We start from the raw sequence: 20,872 nt of genomic DNA, 5'->3' as shown, positions 1-20,872 counted from the left end.
TATTTTTTTTTTATATCCAACGTATGCAGACTAACCTTCAGCACAGGTAAAGAAAAGAAGAAAAAAATTGCCGTTACATAAGTTCCGCTCAACCCACAAACCAATTTATTTTACAGTTCTGCTATTTAAAAGTGTACACCGCTATAAACCAGCTTCAGAAATTTGCAAACATTTTGAATACCAACGTTATCTGTTTTTTCGCACAAAAATAAACATGGAAACATTTTTGAATGCATAAAAACTCATATTAGCTCAAAAGGACAAGATCGCACGGCGTTGGCGTTTTTTAGACTAACGCTCCACTGGTGAGGTAAACGCTGCATGAGTGGGTAACTAATTAATGATTTTTTTAAACATCTCAACAGAATTCATCGTGATATTGATATAATATGCTTAATTTATTTTTATTTTATTACCTGTGGTGTTACCAGCATGTTTGGGCCTGACACAATTCTTAATGTGTCAGTTTGATGGGCAGGATTAATAAAAAGAAATAGTCTTAAATATTATAGTTACCCGATCAGTTATTAGGCAATTAAAAAAAACCATTTCAGAAGTAATGTTTTCAAATAATCACAGAAATAGACTATGCTTTGCTGAACATTGATTGATTAGGAATATAGCCTGCAATGAAGTTAACGTGTAAAGATTTTAAACTTTACAAATACATGCAAAGCACATTAAGCAATGTCCAAATTATTTTATTGTCTGTTTTAGAAACATTATGAATTCGATTATTTTGTGAATTTCTAATATTGCACGCTATGTATAATAGAAAAAAAACTGTAGGTATCACAATGCGAAATAGTTCACGGAAATACTAGTGAAAACTTTTTATTTTAGTTTCCTTTTTTATTATATTCTATTCTATTGTATATTACTATACTATCACTTCAATATAAGCGAATGAATAAAATCTTCAATTAATGAAAACCTCGGATAAAATAATCGAAACATAAAACACAAAAATAGCTTATTATTATATTAATGTCAATTTACAATTATTAGCATAAAACCAAACCATATTATTAAAAGCACGATTCGAGCAAGTATCAAAATAAATTGTTTTTATTTTTTCATGTCACAATGAAACTTAAATAATTAAATAAAAAAAATACAAAGGTACTATTATATTAATCGTTAATACGTCATGTGATTATTTAATAAAACACGTGAATTCACAACTGTGGATCAGTGACATAAAGATTTTTATTGCAGTTGTTCCGCCTATGGTCCGTATAAGGAAGGCGCCATGTTTGGCCCGCCATTGTTGTACAACGTGTTGACAATAAAAACATGGTTGGTACACATCGCGTCCCGGCTAAAAGATTCGAGCAAGCTTATTACGTTTGATAAATTTGCAGAGCACTAATTTGTGCATTACGATTTCCAAGATGGGAATAATTAAAACAACACCATTAAAACGATGTTCATTGTTCTTCATACTTTATACAAACAGAATACTTTGATGTTATTTTATTGCATACTTTTTATTTGTTTATATATGTGTGGGACACTAGTACATTAAATTGTATTTATTGGCTTTAAAAACTGCTACCTACCGCCACCAGGACGAACGAATAACACTAGCTATTCATCATCATTGTACCCATACAATTTCAGTTGTTTTTCCTACCTATGCTGATAGCCTTGAGAGGCTATATCAGCTTCTCCTTGACGTGTAAGTGAGCTCACGGGGCTCAAACCGGGAGCGTTGCTAACACTGGTCCTTGCAAGAGCAGTGCTTCGCAGAATCTACCACCGGATCGGAAACGCGACCCACTGAGAAGATCCCACGAGAAACTCAGTGGGCTGTGTCTATGAGTTAATTCGCATGTCGAGCCCTTCATCGCAAGCGACGGGTTCGACGAGAACGGTGACCAGTGCTTAAGGTACCTAAAAGCACAGTTAATGGATCGCGAGGGTCCGTAATGACGTGTTTTGGCCAACGTCGACTATTTACCATTCGGTCTACAGGATCGGGTATGTAACAATTTCAGTCTGTAGTCTCTTAGAAACATACATTTACAAAATATATTATTTGCGGATTATTATTATTTATTAATATTAATTGCGGATACGGGTGTTTAGACTTAATAATAAGAAGAACTAAAATATAATTAGTACTTAGCCCAAAATTTAATGTTTAGGTTACTATAAAATTCCTCGTAGTCCAATGTGACACGATTATTACCAAATAAACACAAAGTGCTTAATTTAATAGACGAAATAAATCAGGTAAGTAAAATGAGAATGTTTTTGTTGTAAGCAACTATACAATTGCGGTCATTGAACCATAAACTTTTTGTTACCAGCTCACGAAGATGTAATAATGATCATTGTAATGCTACGGTCTCTAAAAATAAGCTGGTAACATTTTACTTGCCTTAAGAATAGAGATGAACATTATTCTCACAGAATAATGAGATGCCGTGCTAAAATGTGCGTTGATTTAACACGTGTATTCATTAATTACGACTTCATCAGGAAATGCAGGAATTTTGTTCGCTTAAGACGATTTACGAACGTCAAAAATAAAAATTCTATTATCTAGTTTATTTTGTCCAATAAAATAGCTTTGAAAAATTCTTAAAATCTACCTAAAGATTTAAGTACTCCTGTGACGGTTATTGGTAATCTCGGTAATTTCAAGCAATTTTTTTTTATCAAAACGCACAACTTCAATAATTTAACCTTTTTTTTCTATTTTTATACCTGTTGTTAAGTATAAATTCAGTCCATAAGAACCTACAAGAAGAATGCGGTCACCTATATTGAACCATTAGGTTAAAGCTTCAAATGTAAAGTATAACAGCTGTTCTTCAATTGAATCACGTAGGGAAACTGGTAACTAATTAGCATTCAGACCAATTTCCAGCCTTTCCCACTGTCTGAGTAAATTTAAACCGGCTGATGAATACTCGTAACTGCCCAAGTCTTAGTCTCGTAAGTTATCGCTGACAACACCGGTCGAAGACTTGTTGAACCTCAGTATTTAACATTATGGAGGGTAGAGGTAAGGAGAACCGTCTCATATGGGAGAAGCTTGAAAAAGTGTCCCACTTTCAGCACTAAATAACAGTTCAAAAACCCTCCAGAATGGCGCTAGCATAGGCACAGGGTATGATATGAATTGAGCAGTTGTTAACTGATTGAAGTATGCTGAGTTAGGAAATTTAATATATTTCACGACTAGAGTAATTATTAACAGTGTAATATACAAAACTTCACATGTTTACGTAACTAATTTCATCAATATAACCTAACATTATTGCTGTGGTGGTGGTTTCAGAGCCTTTTTATTAAATTTACCCGGTTGCTACTGTAGCGCCACCCTTATTTAGCAGATTGTAACGGACACTTTTTTACACACAGAGACGGTTTACCTTACCTCTACCCTCCATATTTAAGATCAAAGGATGGGGTTGCAAGATCAAGGATTTTTTATTATTTCGTAACAATATAGAGCATTGGGCCAGTGGTATTTCACGTAACGAAGCTGGCTAAAACGTGTTGCGGCATAAGGCGTTCCGTTTTCATAGTGCCTTTATCGAGAAACGAGTTTGGAAAGCGAATTCCGGTCGACGAACCCGTAAACAATCCCACTATCAGCAGAAGCTGGTTTGTGACAATCATTTCGAATACTTAATTTGAAGTTTTTTTTCAAATAACTACCTACGAATTGTAAATGTATGAAAATTGTTAATTGAAAATAAAATTATTATTGGCTGTACAAGTCGGTCCTCCAGTGCCACAAAAAAAAACGGCGAGTTGCGTTTTCAAACTTAATTGAACAGCAAAAGTTATTCCAAAATATTGCAAAAATACCTCAATTGGAATGACCTCATGTCTCAAGATAGGCGATGGCAAAATCTGTAGTGTTCGTTAACACACAATTAGCTCGTTTGCTCAGCTACTCAAAAATAAACTTTAAAAGCAACGCATGAAGGTATTAATAAAACTTAAAACTTTGAATAACTCGAAGTATGTAATTGAACTCTCGAGCCCAGGTTTACGAAAATAATTTACGTATACACGTAAACCTCGAACCTGACTAATTAATTTGAAAAATCGCTCATCGCAGTGACTCATGGCTGACTATCGTTTATGGAAAATTATTTATAACAATTGATACAAATAGTTTTCGTTACGAAACCGCAGTCGTCAAACATAACGATGATGTATATCGTTACAAGGAATTCATGACGTGTGTGAAACATACCGTATTCGTTTTGGTACGTGCCGCGACATATCAACTGATTTCATTACAGCTTACAGAATTGGACACGTCCGCGAGAAACCGCTACCAGCGAAATGGAAGAAAAAAAAATTAAAAAAAAATGGCGTCAATTCCCAGCTGATGTGATAGGTACAGAAATTTAAAAAATCCAGATTAAAAAACATACAAATATGTAACTATTCGAATAAAACCTTCGAATTCCATAGATTTTGTTTATTTTGAAATGTAATTTTCGGAAATTGGAAAACGTAAATCAGTTTCAGTTCAGAATAGGTAGAAAAAAAATGGCGTCAATTCCTAGCTGATGTGATACAGAAATTTTAAAAATTCCAATAATATACAAATAACCATTCGAATAAAACCTTCTAATTCTATAGATTTTGTTTATTTTGAAATGAAAATATCGGAAATTGGAAAACGAAAATCAGTTTCAGCTAAACTATGCATAATACAAACATAAAGTAAAATAGATTCTATATTATCTGATGTTACCTACTTCAATTTACTGGTACGGCTACGAGGAAAATCAAGATGTAACGATTAGTTCAGATTACGTATACACAGTTATGAAATTATAGGGAAATTTAAACCAAAAAATATATAAGATAACAAGCAAGATTACTACAATGCAACAAAAATTTAGAGAAAAGAGGTTTAGTTTATTAGTACAAGAGAGAATATATTTGCGAAACTTTAAATTATTTAAAAATATATATATTTGTATAATGAGGATGAATCAAACTCTTTAAAGAATAATTTATTGATACCCACGAAATAACCGTTTTACAACTCTGGCTATTTGAAATGCAATTTATCTATGGCTGGCAATAAATTCTCAATCAAACGCTTTCAACGTCAGCGTCAAAATAATATTGGCACATTTACGTCAAATTGGCAAGGTACAAAAAACCAAACCAAACCAAACAAAGTAAGTGCCGCACGAACTAAAAGATCGCCAACACGGCGAACGCTTTAAGGTATGCCTTGCGTTGCTCAACAAACATAGAAAGGAAGGGGTTTTGAATGGGGTTTGGGTTGGGGTTGCGATGATAATGGATTATTTTTTTATAATTCCACGTGGTCATCGTATTGTTTAAGCCCTGATTCAGCACCTAGGCCAAATGAAAACTTACCCCGAAAAAGTCATGGTCACGGTCAAATAGTTTTGGTGGTGTTGGTTTGGCTTCTTACCGAATGGTACCAGTGTTATTGCGAATATGTACTGTGAGGATCTGGACACAACGATAGAGAACTTCGCGAATCTTCGACGAGCTTTGGCTAATCGCTCGGCTACGTTGCTCCTACATGGACAACATCCGACCTCATACGGCACCACAGACGGTCTCTAAGCTACAAGACCTAGGGATTGAAGTTTTACGTCACCCACCATACTCACCAGACCTTGACCTTGACACACTTCTAGTTTTTCCAAAGCTTGGACAACTTCTTATAGACACAGCCCACTGAGTATCTTCTCAGTGGGTCGCGTTTCCGATGCGATGGTAAATTCTGCGAAGCACTGCTCTTGCTAGGGTCAGTGTTAGCATCACTCCGGTTTGAGCCCCGTGAGCTCACCTACTAGCTAAGGTTACGCTGAAATAGCCTCTCAAGGCTATTTCAAGGCTAAGCTATAACTATATAGCTTAGTTAGGGACAAAAAAAAGGCCACGAAAAAATTAAATACACGAGAGGCAATCCAAAATGCCTTTTAAGAGTTTGTTGGCTCCCGTACACCTGACTTCTTCAAGAAGAGCATTGAAAAAATACAATTGCACATACCTAACTATAACGTAATGTTTACTAAAGGGCAATTTTATAGGTATTTTTGAGTCGTAAAATTAAATGGATTTGCCTTTCAACCTTATTGGGTTAAACACCAAAGAAATTTTACTTTTTTTTTAACAACGAAACATGATCACCGAGATCGGACAGGCTTACTTTTGATTATTATTAATCTAATTAAAATAATAATCTTTATTAAGTTCAATTTTTCTTATCGTTCCATTTAGGTTTGGCTAAGGCCTTTCATTAAACCTTAGGAAATGAAAAATTATATTTCTCAAACAAAAATTCGACATCATCATTTTAAAAACATACAACATAATGTTAAAATTACAAGACGAATTATAATTCTCTCAATAATTTCGTAATACGTAATGCATAATATAAAGCATTCGACAAAAATGTATTTACATTTTTAATATTTCGCCATTGCAACACAAAAGCCTAAGGTTTGCACGACCGATGTATGTTTTCGATATTATATTGAAAAAGAATTTCACCTTGTAACTCGAAAGATGAATATGCAAAACATTCGAATGTGCGAAGCGAATAACATTTCTCGAAAAATCAACCTTAACTCGTACCAAATAAGAACTATCAAACCATTGAAATAAATCCGAAATAAATAAATTCAATTATGAACCTTATCACTACGAATTAAGACATAGAATACCAGTGTATCGTGGTGGGATTTTTTAAATTTTTAATGTCGACTTTGTGCCACTTGAAATAAAACTTATAATAGATGTTTACAAGCTGAGTTTTGAAACAAAATGCAGTAGTTCACACTTTAACTAAACAGATATTAAATGTTAAGCAACAAATTATTATAAGCTACATATTTTTTGCTGTTAGTAATGTTGAAAGACAGACTGAATTGAATTGAAAAAAAGACACATTTAAAATATAAAATTATATTATATCTTCCCAGCGCTACGGCATTTATACTAGATAAAGAGTTAATAACAACTATTTTAGGCAAGGATACCTATATAGCATTGTATAGCGCAATAACAACAACTTGCCCATAGACACAGCCCACTGAGTTTCTCGCTGGATCTTCTCAGTGTGTCGCGTTTCCGATCCGGTGGTAGATTCTGCGAAGCACTGCTCTTGCTAGGGCCAGTGTTAGCAAAACCTCCGGTTTGAGACCTGAGAGCTCACCTTACACGCTAGGGCAACGCTGAAATAGTCCCTCAAGGCTATCAGCATAGGTAGGAAAGAATAACAACTTTTCATTTAATTAATTCCGACGTTTTGAATACCTACTTTACAGTTTGGATGGTCAAGGACAACTAAGGTCTTATACGTCGACATTAGAACTACTTTTTAATTTTATTTATTTATTGCGTACACGTCTAAAGGTGCTCACGAGCAATCTGATATTCAGTGGCTTCCGGAGCCCATACACATCATAATGTGAATGCTGTCACCGGCGGCTTAAGGCTTGAGACTTGAGGTTTACATCTCAATTGAACCGTAATTACGCTAATTGTACTTTTTCACGACTGATTTACATTATACAATGCTTTTCCTTCATTAAAAGCAATTGTGGCGTTTAAGAACGCACCTTTTTATGATGCGTAAGCCGGAACGCACGAGAGGTGGGAAAAAGAAGATAGTCTGTGACACGGGAGCTTTTTTTACCGCCGAAAATTTAAAACGTAAAATAAAATAATGTGTATAATAACTAATATAATATTAATAACTTAGAATTGTTTATACCGCTACAACAGTAAAACTCCTATTGTTTCAACTGTGGTGTTAATTACATAAAACACGATTTTACGGTGAAATAAAGAAGGGACTCCGTATGGATTCCCTCACAATTTTATTTCTTGCACGACACGCGAGTGTCAAAGGTAATTAATATGACATTCTGTACCACTTAACATCTTCCTAAATGAATTAAATTCTTCTCAATAAAAGCAATGTAGATTTTGAATTAAAACCTATAAACAAGAAAAGACGACAAGAGAAAGATAGGTACCACGTGTAATTGCTCCTAATCGTTTTGAGATTCTTTGCTCGAAGTTCGGCCATGAAAAACAAATTGAACGTTTACCTATTTATATCGCAATACATTAAAATTACTGTTTTGTTTAACGTAGAATAGTATGTAAACAAAAACAATTACCGTGATAGAAGCATGTTCAATGTCAATGAACGTTAACAATGATGTATCTATACTAATATTATAAAGCTGAAGATTTTGTTTGTTTGACCGCGCTAATCTCAGGAACGACTGGTCCGATTTGAAAAATTGTTACAGTGTTAGATAGCCCATTTATTGGGGAAGGCTATATATAGGCTATATAACATCACGGTAAGAGGTTTAAATGGCTCCTTAACATTCTATAATCCAAAAATAGTTTCACTTTCTACGTAAATGAAGTGGGGGGGTAAAATTTAACGTTATGCCAAAGTAACTATTCCACGGGGTCGGAGTCGCGGGCAAAAGCTAGTATGTTCATAAATATCTCATTTTCCAATTAGAATTTGGATTAGAAGCTAAACTCAAATACAACAAACACAAGGAACAGAGATAAAATTTTAAAAAAGGATCGATTTTGCAAATCACACAGATATTAAAATTGATAGACATTGAGCACGTGAGCTCTACTCTACCCGTCCGGTCGTAGCTGGAATAGCCTCTTTGGCTAGCGAATAGGTATGGAAAAAAAGATAGGGATTTGGAAACCGATCGAGTCACATACCTAATGTAAAAACAGAGAAAGGGTCTGTTCGCGTTGTTTTTACAATTTATTTATTTTGTATTTATTTATGTAGTGTGCAAAAACGTAGGCGCGGCACAATACTAGGATTACAGTCTAACTCAATAAGGCTAGTAATTTTAATTTAACCTAAGCCACAATTTTAAGTAATGTCTCTACGAATGACCTTACTTAGCATCTATTAAGGCTAAACACTTTGTTAATGTGTTCTTTAGTTATGCTACTATCATTGTAACGTTAATTCGAATAAGAAAAAACGATACACTAACTCAAAAGGTTAGAATAAAAATAAAAAACTACAATTGATAACCTAAAAAATTAGGGATCAATATCTCCATAGATTTCAAGAATAGTTCGCCAATCCGGATCTCAACTCCTTTGCCTTCTAATTAAGAGCCGCTATGACTTCCCTCTTATTGATAGAACGATTGGTTATTCTCTAGTGAATCAACAATAAAACAAATTGTACTATAACTTCGCTTTTTTCCTACCTAAGCTGATGGTCTAGAGTCTAGAGAGACCATATCAGCGTAACCTTAAATAGTAGGTGAGCTCACGGGGCTCAAACCTGACGATGTTGCTAACACGAACCCTAGCAAGAGCCGTGCTTCTCAGAATCTACCACCGGATCTGAAACGCGACCCACTGAGAAGATCCGGCGAGAAACTCTGGGCTAAATTCACTTTATGAAAATATCAAAGCAATTTAAAAAAATCATAATTCCATTTCGAACTGAAGTAATAAACACAACTAGATTATTCTAGATATTCTCGCTCGAGATCTGTGTTGAAAAATACACGAAAAACAAAAAAATATTTAAGCTTTAGTTGGAATATCCCGACCTTGACCGCGTTTTGCCATTTTTATTTGTGATTTTCATCGTTCAGCCTTGTTTACGAACAAAAAACGATCTGAGACACTGGGTTAGCTGTTTTAAAATCAAATCGAAACATCACTAAGAAAATATTCGCCCACACGTTCTAGTATTGTCATGAGTAGGCACAGATTCGGCTTCAATCAGCGAAATTCGGCCCCGGAATTTGAATACGAGGTCAATTGATAGGTCTCTCTCAGTAGTGTATCTTACCTTTTAATGTCCCTTTTAATAAACATAAAAGGTCAATCACTCTACATAATAATATCAAACCGTGCCAAATTTGTTCTCACGTGTCAAGCGTAAAGCCATTGTGCTGTGTGCTTAATGCGAGTTTTTTAACGTGCTCGATAGCGTAAAAGTTAACTCAAATTTGTATGGAGCTTAGAACGTTTGCCGCTAGGGGCGCTATTCAAACTGCATATCAATTTGAGTTAACTTTTACGCCATCGAGAACGTTAAAAAACTCGCACTAAGCACACTAATCCCAATTATTTAGAATACGTATGTAAGAAACATCGCTATAAATAAATGATCTGTTATTAAGAACAGGTACGGGTATTCAAAGAATTGTAATAATCATTACCATTATCTTAGGCCTTACAGTCCAGGGTGAGCTTTGATCTGATCCAGTATGTCTCTAATACCAATTCCTGCCGTGTGGTGACGGCATTAGAATAATTTTGTCACCACCCCCATTACCATCCCAGGGGAGTCGTAAGAGGCGACAAAAGGGAAAGCATAACACACAATATTTACTAGTGTGAGAGAAGGAAAACTCGAAATTAAACCCTGTACCAACCCGTCTAGCCAGCGTGGTACCAGTAGGCTAATAAACCTCCAAAATGATTGTACACCGCAGAACCAGGCCCCTAGTCCCCGGCGGCCCCGCTATTCCTGGTTACGGTAGCGGCCATGGTAACGGCGGGGCAAGGGGTGCTAAGAATCCCCGGCAGAGATCCGGCTACCACCCCCCTTCACAACGACAACTGGCCCTGGTGACATACAACGTGCGCACTTTGAGGTTGGACGAGAAGCTAATAGAGCTGGAAGAAGAAATGAACAAGTTGCGCTGGGACGTTATTGGTTTATCGGAGATCCGAAGAGAGGGGGAGGATACGAAAACCTTACAGTCCGGCCACTTGTTCTACTACCGGGAGGGAGAACAGAAGTCCCAAGGTGGTGTTGGGTTTATCGTCCACAAATCTCTCATAAACAACATTGTGGCCATCGAAAGTGTGTCGAGTAGGGTAGTATACCTTGTCCTCAAAATCTCAAAGCGGTATTCGCTGAAGATTGTACAGGTATATGCCCCATCGACGTCACATCCAGACGATGAAGTGGAGGCTACGTATGAGGACATTAGTAGGGCCATACGTAACTCCCAATCACATTTTACCGTTGTTATGGGAGATTTCAATGCAAAACTGGGCCGTAGAGGCGATGATGAGTTGAAAGTGGGGCCATTTGGATTTGGGCAGCGGAATCCCAGAGGACAGATGCTGGCGGACTTTATGGAGAAGGAAGGACTCTTTATGATGAATTCTTTCTTCAAGAAGCCGCCACAGCGGAAATGGACCTGGTTGAGTCCCGACGGTGTAACAAGAAATGAAATTGACTTCATCATGAGCACCAACAGACAGATATTCAACGATGTCTCTGTGATCAACAGTGTTAAAACAGGAAGTGATCACCGAATCGTCAGAGGCATGTTGAATATCAATGTCAGACTGGAAAGATCGCGTCTGATGAAGTCAACGCTTCGACCGTCGAATGCACAAATCCAAAACCCCGAGAGCTTTCAACTCGAATTGGCTAATCGCTTCGAATGGCTAAACAGCTGCGCATCAGTGGACGATGTAAACAGCAGGCTGGTAGAGACTGTCCGTACGGTAGGGTCCAAATTTTTCAAAACCCACCGTAAGAATAGACCTCAGAAACTATCCGACCGCACCCGAAACCTCATGGCTAGTCGACGTTTGATGACGCTCCAAACTTCGGAGGACGCTGAGTCATATAGGCAACTCAATAGACATATCATGAAGTCCTTGCGACACGACCTACGCTCCTTTAATACTCAGCGTATCAAAGAGACGATTGAGCGAAACCAAGGCTCTAAAGTGTTCGCAAGAGACGCTTCTATTGGGCAAAGCCAGCTGACGAAGCTGAAGACCGAAGATGGACGTGTAACGTCGAATAAGTCAGAGGTCCTGCGGGAGATAGAGAGGTTCTACGGGCAGCTGTTTACCTCGGTCTCAGCTGAACCGCAAGGTTTAGCTGCAGACCCTAGAGCCAAGCTAACCCGACACTACACCGAAGACATCCCGGACATCAGCCTGTACGAGATTAGGATGGCTCTCAAACAGCTTAAGAATAACAAGGCACCGGGCGAGGATGGAATTACTACGGAGCTTCTGAAAGCGGGCGGGACGCCGGTACTGAAAGTCCTTCAGAAGCTCTTCAATTCCTCTTTGCTCGATGGAAAACCGCCACAGGCATGGAACAGGGGTGTTGTGATCCTGTTCTTCAAAAAAGGTGACAAAACCTTATTGAAGAACTATAGGCCCATAGCACTGCTGAGCCATGTCTACAAGCTGTTCTCGAGAGTCATCACGAAGCGTCTCGAACGCAGGTTTGATGACTTCCAGCCTACCGAACAAGCCGGTTTCCGAAAAGGCTACAGTACCATAGACCACATACATACGCTGCGGCAGATTGTACAGAAGACCGAAGAGTACAATCGGCCATTATGCTTAGCGTTTGTGGACTATGAGAAAGCCTTTGATTCCGTCGAAACATGGGCGGTCCTTAGATCTCTCCAGCGGTGCCGTATTGACCACCGGTACATCGAAGTATTGAAGTGTTTGTATAATAACGCCACCATGTCAGTCCGAGTACAGGAGCATTGCACGAAGGAAATCCCTGTAAAGAGAGGAGTGAGACAGGGAGATGTGATATCTCCGAAACTGTTTATCACTGCTCTGGAGGATTCCTTCAAGCTTCTGGAATGGCAAGGACTTGGCATCAATATTAACGGCGAATACATCACTCATCTTCGGTTTGCCGATGACATCGTGGTCATGGCAGAGTCGCTGAAAGATTTAGGGCGTATGCTCGGTGACCTCAGTAGGGTTTCTCAACAAGTGGGTCTTAAAATGAACATGGACAAAACCAAAATCATGTACAATGTCCATGTTGCACCCACCATAGTTACTGTTGGGAGCTCTACTCTTGAAGTTGTTGACGAATATATATACCTAGGACAGGCAGTCCGATTAGGTAGGTCCAACTTTGAGAGAGAGGTCAGTAGACGGATCCAACTCGGCTGGGCAGCGTTCGGTAAACTGCACAACGTCTTCTCGTCCAAAATACCTCAGTGCCTTAAGACAAAGGCGTACAACCGATGTGTGTTACCAGTGATGACTTACGGCTCGGAGACGTGGTGCTTCACTAGGGATCTTTTTAGAAGGCTCAAAGTCGCGCAGCGAGCTATGGAGAGGGCTATGCTCGGCATTTCTCTACGTGATCGAATCCGAAATGAGGAGATCCGTAGAAGAACGAAGGTTGCTGACATAGCCCGTAGAATTAGTGAACTGAAGTGGCAATGGGCCGGCCACATAGCACGAAGAGAGGACGGTCGATGGGGCAGAAAGATCCTGGAGTGGCGACCACGTACTGGCAAGCGCAGTGTGGGACGGCCACCTACTAGATGGACCGACGACCTAGTAAAAAGCGCTGGGTCTCGTTGGATGCAGGTGGCAATGGACCGGTCACACTGGAAATCTATTGGAGAGGCCTATGTTCAGCAGTGGACGGCGATAGGCTGAAATGATGATGATGATGACCAATTCCTTTGAAGTCTTGTCATCTAACCATCTGAATATTGGCCCGCCACGACTTCTGTGGCCATCCGTATTTCCGTATAGTACGACATTCTTGTCTCTCCTATTTTAACTACCTTCTAACCAATTTAAACGTCCAATTTGAATCTTTTTTAATACGCTTTTATTAGCTTCAGACGTGTGTATGTAACGGAATCTTTGAACATGATTTTGACCCCCTTCAAAACTTCGGATTAACTCGAAATTTGGTGTACTTAGGACCGATGACGATTCAATATTAAAAAATAATTTAAAAAAAAATTATAGTTTAAAAAAACTAACAAAATATGCTTTTATAGAAAGTCCAACTAAAAAATAGAAAATAAATTTTAATTAAAAAAAGTGTAAGAAAAAATGATTTTATTGTAAAAAAAAAGCGTGGGGTGCATGGTATCAGTAGTTATAATTTATAAATATTTTATGAACAGATGATGATGATGATATGAGTAGAAAGGTCATTTTAATAATATCCTGAAAAGTACCCCACGCTTTTTTACAATAAAATAATTTTTTCTTACACTATTTTTAATTCAAATTTATTAAAATTTATTTTCTATTTTTTAGTTGGATTTTCTATAAAAGCTTATTTTGTTAGTTTTTTTTTTAATATTATTTATTTTTATAATCTTCATAAATATCATACAACTAATGAAAAATTTTCATTATGACCCGTGTCAATTCACAAGTGATGTCCTCACTAATGTAACAACGGAGCATAATCAAAGACATTACCGACGTTTATCTCTTACGAAAGCAGTAAAAATAAATGTTTTGTGTAGTCATTAACGACTTGCTGGAAATAATGTTGTTTACGTAATACGTCTCTAGTCAGTCATTCGTTTTAAAAAAAAAAAACATCGATGCACATATGTATTTTAATAAATTAGATTTTTGACTTCTTTTTTTTTAAGATTTGTTGTCCTGGTCGTTACCAAATGTTTTTTAACTTCAAAATAAAAAACTTAAATCTATATTATGCACATTATTATTTAACGGGTCTTGTATTAATAATATTCAAAAGTGTAGTCACCCAGCCACGTTCCTTTACGTAAAACTGCAGGGAACTTCAAAAAAGAAGACCGGAATACTATCGGCAGTCACGAATCCCTTGTAAGGTTTTCCCAAAAGAAAAAAGCCTAGCGATTCAGAATGAAGTATTTCAGTTGTATACTGGAAATAAATGCTTTTAAAATTGGTAAGACCTTAATAATTAACCAAAGTCGAACTTTTTGGCGGGAACGCGAAGAGTGAAGTTGTGTGATTTGTTTTATTTTGTCTATTTAGTGTTTCTTCGGGTTTAAATGTGTAATAACGGTGGTTTATTAACTGTTTAATATCTGTGACAGTGCACAAATGTGGGAAAATGAAACAAAGCCGCTGGACGTAACTTCTCGCGATCCTCCAAAAAGTCCACTGAAAAAATCTTTGTAAATGACCACCATTTTACTGAGATTATATTTCATTTCTCAAATTAATCATCTTCATTGCATTTCATTCCATAATATCGTTTTTCATAAAAATATTAATATAAAATAAAATAAGACATGACTTAAAGGTCTCAGTTACCAGGTCATAAAATCCCTTAAATAAAAAATAATCAAAGTCGTCGCGCGAAATGACGTTTGCATTACAGGCTGCCAGTAACTATCAAATAAAGAGTCTCTTAATGATTCCTAAATTGACATTTCGAAGAACGTAGGTACCACCAGACAAAATATATAACGATTTATTATAAGATGCAATGTCCAGTGCAAAGTGGGGCGTCTATTTACGAACACTCGGCGCCCATAACGCTATGTCGAATGTGTATCAATGCGCTGAAGAAGTACATAATCACATATCTATATATACTATATGTAATCGTATAGTTGTAAGGACCATTGTGTACAAATTCAGCACTTTGTCTTGCTTTAGTCGTGCGCACATGGCTTATGTTGCAAGCCAGATTTTGTTTTTTTATACTTTTGTTTTTTATGTATTTTTTTAGCTTATAATTTGCATTGTGTGCTTAATAAATAAATATTCATAATCATATATATAAGTGGTGAATTTAACAATTAGAAACTAGGTAGGCAGCGGTTTTGCCCACGATTATGATGATACACTAAACAATCTTAAATCAAAACGTTCTCAGCGTATTTTTTTTAGTTCCAATAGTCATTCTCTTGTTTTTGAAACGGTTATTATGGCGCGTGAATTCTTATGAATGACCGTCCTGCCTATTTTTAAGGAATTTTATGACCTGGTAACTGAGACCTTTAAGTCATGTCTTATTTTAATGTATATTCATATTTTTATGAAAAATGATATTATGAGTGAAATTAAATGAAGATGGTTAATTTGAGACATTAATCAACTGGGATGAAATTAAATGAGATGAAATATAATCTCAGTAAAATGGTGGTCATTTACTAAGATTTTTTCAGTGGACTTTTTGGAGGATCCCGAGAAGTTACGTCCAGCGGCTTTGTTTCATTTTCCCACATTTGTGCACTTTCACAGATATTAAACAATTAATAAACCACCATTATTACACATTTAAACCCAAAGAAACACTAAATAGACAAAATAAAACAAATCACACAACTTCACTCCTCGCGTTCCCGCCAAAAAGTCCAACCGTCCTGCCCATTTTTACCGCGAAGAAATGCGCTTTGACAGTTGTGTGTTTGATACAACACAATTGAAGCCTTAGCCTAAGCCCTTAGTCAACATAGGCGGTGAAATTCACGGTTGAATTCTGACTCATCTACCCCTTTTGTAGTAAATGTAAAAATCAGTGCAATAAATATCGGAAGCAAGTTTGTTTTTGAGACAAAAATAACAAAGCCAAACCAATTGAGTATTACAATAATTCAACGTCGCTCTGACCGAAAATACACAAAACAATGTGAAAAAATAATGTGTATTTAAATAGTATCGGCCCTCAAAGTGTGGCATTCACATTAAGTTCATGTAAAAATAAATACTTGCAGGCTAAGACGCTTATGGGATTATTCTGTGTGTATGTAAAAAGTCAAAATTAAAAATTACTTAATTTGTCGTCAATAGATGGCGTTGTATAAGCTTTTTATTAAAACACTGATAAAGATTGATTATGACGCACACATACGAGTTTAGACTCTGCCTTTTATTTGCATGATAGTTTCGAAACATCAGTATGCTTCGTGCAAATATTTTAAACGTTACCGTAAAAGTTAACTCAAATTTGTATGGAGTTGGGACATTTGCCTACATTTGCCCCTAGGGGCGCTGTTCTAAATACAAATACAAACAACTGCGTAAAAATTTTGAGTTAACTTTTACGCTATCGAGAACGTTAAAAAAAACTCATACAGGTCGAAGTCTGAGTTTCAATGTATATTCACTGTCACAACTTTCATGAGTGGTTCACGGTAGAAATAGGCAGGACCTGGCCTGCTGGTTCAATAAACAACAGTCCCGCTTCTAAACCTACCTAGAATAATCTATATATTAATTCATGAAGGAAAAACTTTGTATCCATTTTTACGAAAATTGCGCGGACGGAGGAGTATGAAATTTTCCACACTTATAGAGAATATAGAGAAGGAGTGCAGAATGTTAATATTTTTTTAAATGATGTCTAAAAAATACATTAAATCAATAAAAAAAACATTACACACACTACCATGTATTTGACACACACACGCATGTATTCGATTTATTTATTGTCAAACTTTTGTTCTTGACGTCTGTGGTCAAATTGAGAATAGATTAAATATTGTTTGTCTTTATTAATATTTTTCTATAGTGTGGTCTTGGCGAGATTTATGATTATAGAAGTATAATATAGTATTTGAAAATAGAATCATAATAGTGTACAAACTTACAATTTCAATTAATTATAGTCGAATTTCGACTACTGCGGGACCACTAGTATTTATGAATACCTCAATAACAAATTACAAAAAAAAAACCTATTTTTTTTTTAATATGCTGTTCATTTCATTTCAGATCATCAGAAATGATCCACGTAGACGAAACAGATCCCGTGGGAGGTGAGTTTATTGTTTTTTTTCTATTTACTACAATAAAATAAGTGGTCAGATTTAATAGTACGAGATAAATCTGTCCGGTTTCTTTCTCCAAGAAAAACGTCCTTTTTATGAATTAGGGAGCGGTGGTGTTAAAGTTTAAAATGTAGAAAAAAAATCCTGACAAAAACTTCTTCAGATATTTGAATGGGATAAACATAATTGTAGTTCAATTAAAAAAGATGTGTGGTGTCGTGAGACCGGATAGGAACGAAGTTCCTTATTATAAAAATATTAATTTTAAATTCTATTCGAGGTATAAAGAAAATAAAACTGGAGGTTTCGCAACAACCCACGGTCATTCGGTAACGTGCGAACTTATTGTGGTACACTTCATTCACGGTTGTTTGCATAAGAGTTAGTGTATTGCGCAAACGAACGCTCTGAGATCGTAGTCAATGAATGATAAAAAAATAAATGTTATTTTCTGTACGTTATTACAAAGTTAAGTCGTACACTGTGTGCATTACTAATAAAAATCTTACGTTACGGACGTTTTTTCCCGGTTAAGGGTAACCTTTCCGCATCGTCCCATAAGGAACTTCGTTCCATAACATCGAGTTGTTGATACTAATACCAAATAACACGGACCTTTAATTTCAAATACAAATGTCGCTTATTAAGCGAAATGTCGCTTAAACCAAATAACCTTTCATCCCTCGATATAAATAATTAAAAACTTTAGAAACGCTTGGATTTTTTTTATTTTTTTTTAATTGCCTTTTTAGGCAGACGAGCATACGGCCCACCTGATGGTAAGTGGTCACCGTCGCTCATGGACGTCAGCAATGCCAGGGGCAGAGCCAAGCCGCGGCCTACCATTAAATACGCTTTTATTTCAATTACAATTGATTACACGACGCGATTCAAGTTTTTAATGTCGTCATATAAATAAGAATAAACAAAACGAGCGATTTTTGGCAGCGCCAAAGAATCCGCCTTTATTTTCGACTCGACTCGAATATATTGGGGCGCCGACAACGGACATCGGTCGATGACAGCTTGTGACGGACATTAGATTCTGATAAACTGAACCTTTCACTTACGAGTATACTAGTGATCCCCCAGTAGTCGAAGTTAGTTAGTTTTACTGGTGGTAGGACCTCTTGTGAGTCCGCGCGGATAGGTACCACCACTCTGCCTGTTTCGGCCGTGAAGCAGTAATGAGTTTCGGTTTCAAGGGTGGGGCAGCCGTTGTAACTATACTTGAGACCTTAGAACTTATATCTCAAGGTGGGTGGCGCATTTTACGTTGTAGATGTCTATGGGCTCCAGTAACCACTTAACACTAGGTGGTAGGAGTGGGTAATATCGGTTTTGCCGCGTATCGAATCGTATCTATATATCGAGGATCAATATTGGATATTGAATCTATATATTTTCTGAATCTATATATTGATGGATGCTAGTAGATTTTCTCGATTCATGATATTTGAGATTTGAAACGATACGCTGATATAATATCGTAGTAGATATAGATTTAAGTCAACGTTATACGGTTGGTTTTCTGATATCAATTTATAATATGATCTTAAAGTAATAAAAAGAACATGAAAATAAAAATATCAAAAAAACTTTCCTTCATGCTTTTACCAGGCTTAGGACTGGCTACATTATTTTCAGTTTTTAGTATTTTGTGTCTTAATTTAAAATTACAAAATATACCAAAAGAGTGTAGATTTCAAAAGTTTAATACAAACACAAGAAATAAACTCAATTATTTGAATTCAACTAAAAATAGAAAAATGTGTACTTTAAAAATCAAACACAAAATTTTTTTAAGTATTTATAAACACTTGTCCAAAAATTCTAGTTCAAGGTCAAAGCGCGTGAAATTAAATTCAACGATGCAAATAGGCTATACTGCATTCAAGTTAGGGTCGAAAGTTGAAACTTCTTTCCTTAATTGTATCCTGCTGATACGCTAAGAATAATCTACAGACATATGGACTTAAATATAAGGTTTACAATTGTATGGATAATGCCTGTTTCTGTTTCATTCATCACATGATATCCCTATCGTGCGCTCACTCACTCTGGCCGATTCGATACGAACCAAACGAATATTGCTGATATTAACGAATCGGTACGATATGCCGATGCGCATCACATCGAGCAATATCGTGTATCGGCCGATATCGAAATATAGATTTCGATTCACGAATCGGTACGATATGGCGATGCGCATCACATCGAGCAGTATCGTGTATCATTCCGATAGAGGCACCCGTCACGTGCGGACGTGCTCATCGTCCACTCGATCGCCCGGTCTTTGTTCGCCCGGCTTTTGTTAGCCCGGCCATTGTTCGCGCGGCCTGTGTTTGTGGTACATCTGCCGACTAAGTGCTCTTTCTGGAAGTTTTTATTTGTTTTGTTTCCTTTTGTTGTTTCTGTGTTCGTGGTACATCTGCCGACAAAGTGGTTTCCTGCAAGTATTTATTTGTTTTGTTTCTTGTCGTAATTTCTGTTTTGTTGTGCTTTTTCTTTGTCCTGTAGTAATCGCGCCGCATTGCCACCTGTGTTCAATAGAACCGCTCAGGTCCGAGAAGTTGGGGCCTCGCCGCAAGGCGAGTGTTTTCAAGACCCGGGGCCGCCCCACCTGGGTACTCAGCGATCATGGACGCTGTATTCGCGGAATTCCTCCGACTTCGCCACCCACAGCTCGCCTCGGAGTTTTTGGCCTTCAAGGCCAATCACACTGCGAGCCCTCTCGAGGACTCCGCCGCGCTCGCTGCTCCTGCGTCGCCTGTACCTGCGTGCAGAGCTTCTGCATTGAGCACCGCAGCCTCTGTCGTGCCTGCCGCTCCCGTGTCGCCTATACTGGCGAGAAAAGCTGCTGCGTCGTCCGCCGTGACCATCGTTTCAGCTGAGCGATCATCCGCGGCCTCCGTCGCGCCCTCTAAAACACCTACACTTGCTCGTAGGTCGCCTGCACCCGCCTCCTCGTGCTCCGACTCTGACTCGGACATGGAGGTCGACCTCGCCCCCGCCTCATCGACGGATGGATTCACCCTGGTACAGAAGGGTAAGAAGCGTGCCGCGGAGTCTCGAGCTCCCGCGGCCGCTAAAATTAGCAAAGCCGTGAACGCGTCGCGCCCCCGCCCTCAGACTCCCGTTGCGCCCCCAGCCCGTGCCACTCCGTCGCCGCGTCCGGTGGCACAAAATAAAACCCAGACCCCTCCCCCGGTTATCCTTCAGGAGAAGGCAGCTTGGGATCGAGTTTGCCTGGCCCTTAAGGCCAAAAATATAAATTTCACGAATGCCCGTAACCTCGCGAACGGCATTCAAATTAAGGTTCAAACACC

The 20,872-nt window shown here is 37.6% G+C and overlaps 1 protein-coding gene across 3 annotated transcripts in view; it reads left to right on the top strand.

Moving 5' to 3' along the window:
• LOC101741803 (myosin light chain kinase, smooth muscle) overlaps positions 1-20,872 on the top strand; it is an 85,267-nt gene that overhangs the window by 15,792 nt on the left and 48,603 nt on the right. For all 3 annotated transcript variants that reach the window (XM_062672140.1, XM_004925360.4, XM_021347486.2), the window contains one exon: positions 17,488-17,531. In XM_062672140.1, the coding sequence (XP_062528124.1) occupies positions 17,498-17,531 (34 nt within the window). In that variant the 5' untranslated portion in view covers positions 17,488-17,497. The remainder of the gene's footprint in view (positions 1-17,487; positions 17,532-20,872) is intronic.

Source organism: Bombyx mori, chromosome 14, assembly GCF_030269925.1.
Source record: "Bombyx mori chromosome 14, ASM3026992v2".
Lineage (NCBI taxonomy): Eukaryota > Metazoa > Arthropoda > Insecta > Lepidoptera > Bombycidae > Bombyx > Bombyx mori.
Note: the sequence above shows the minus strand (reverse complement) of the source record. Positions and strands in the feature narration are given on the sequence as shown.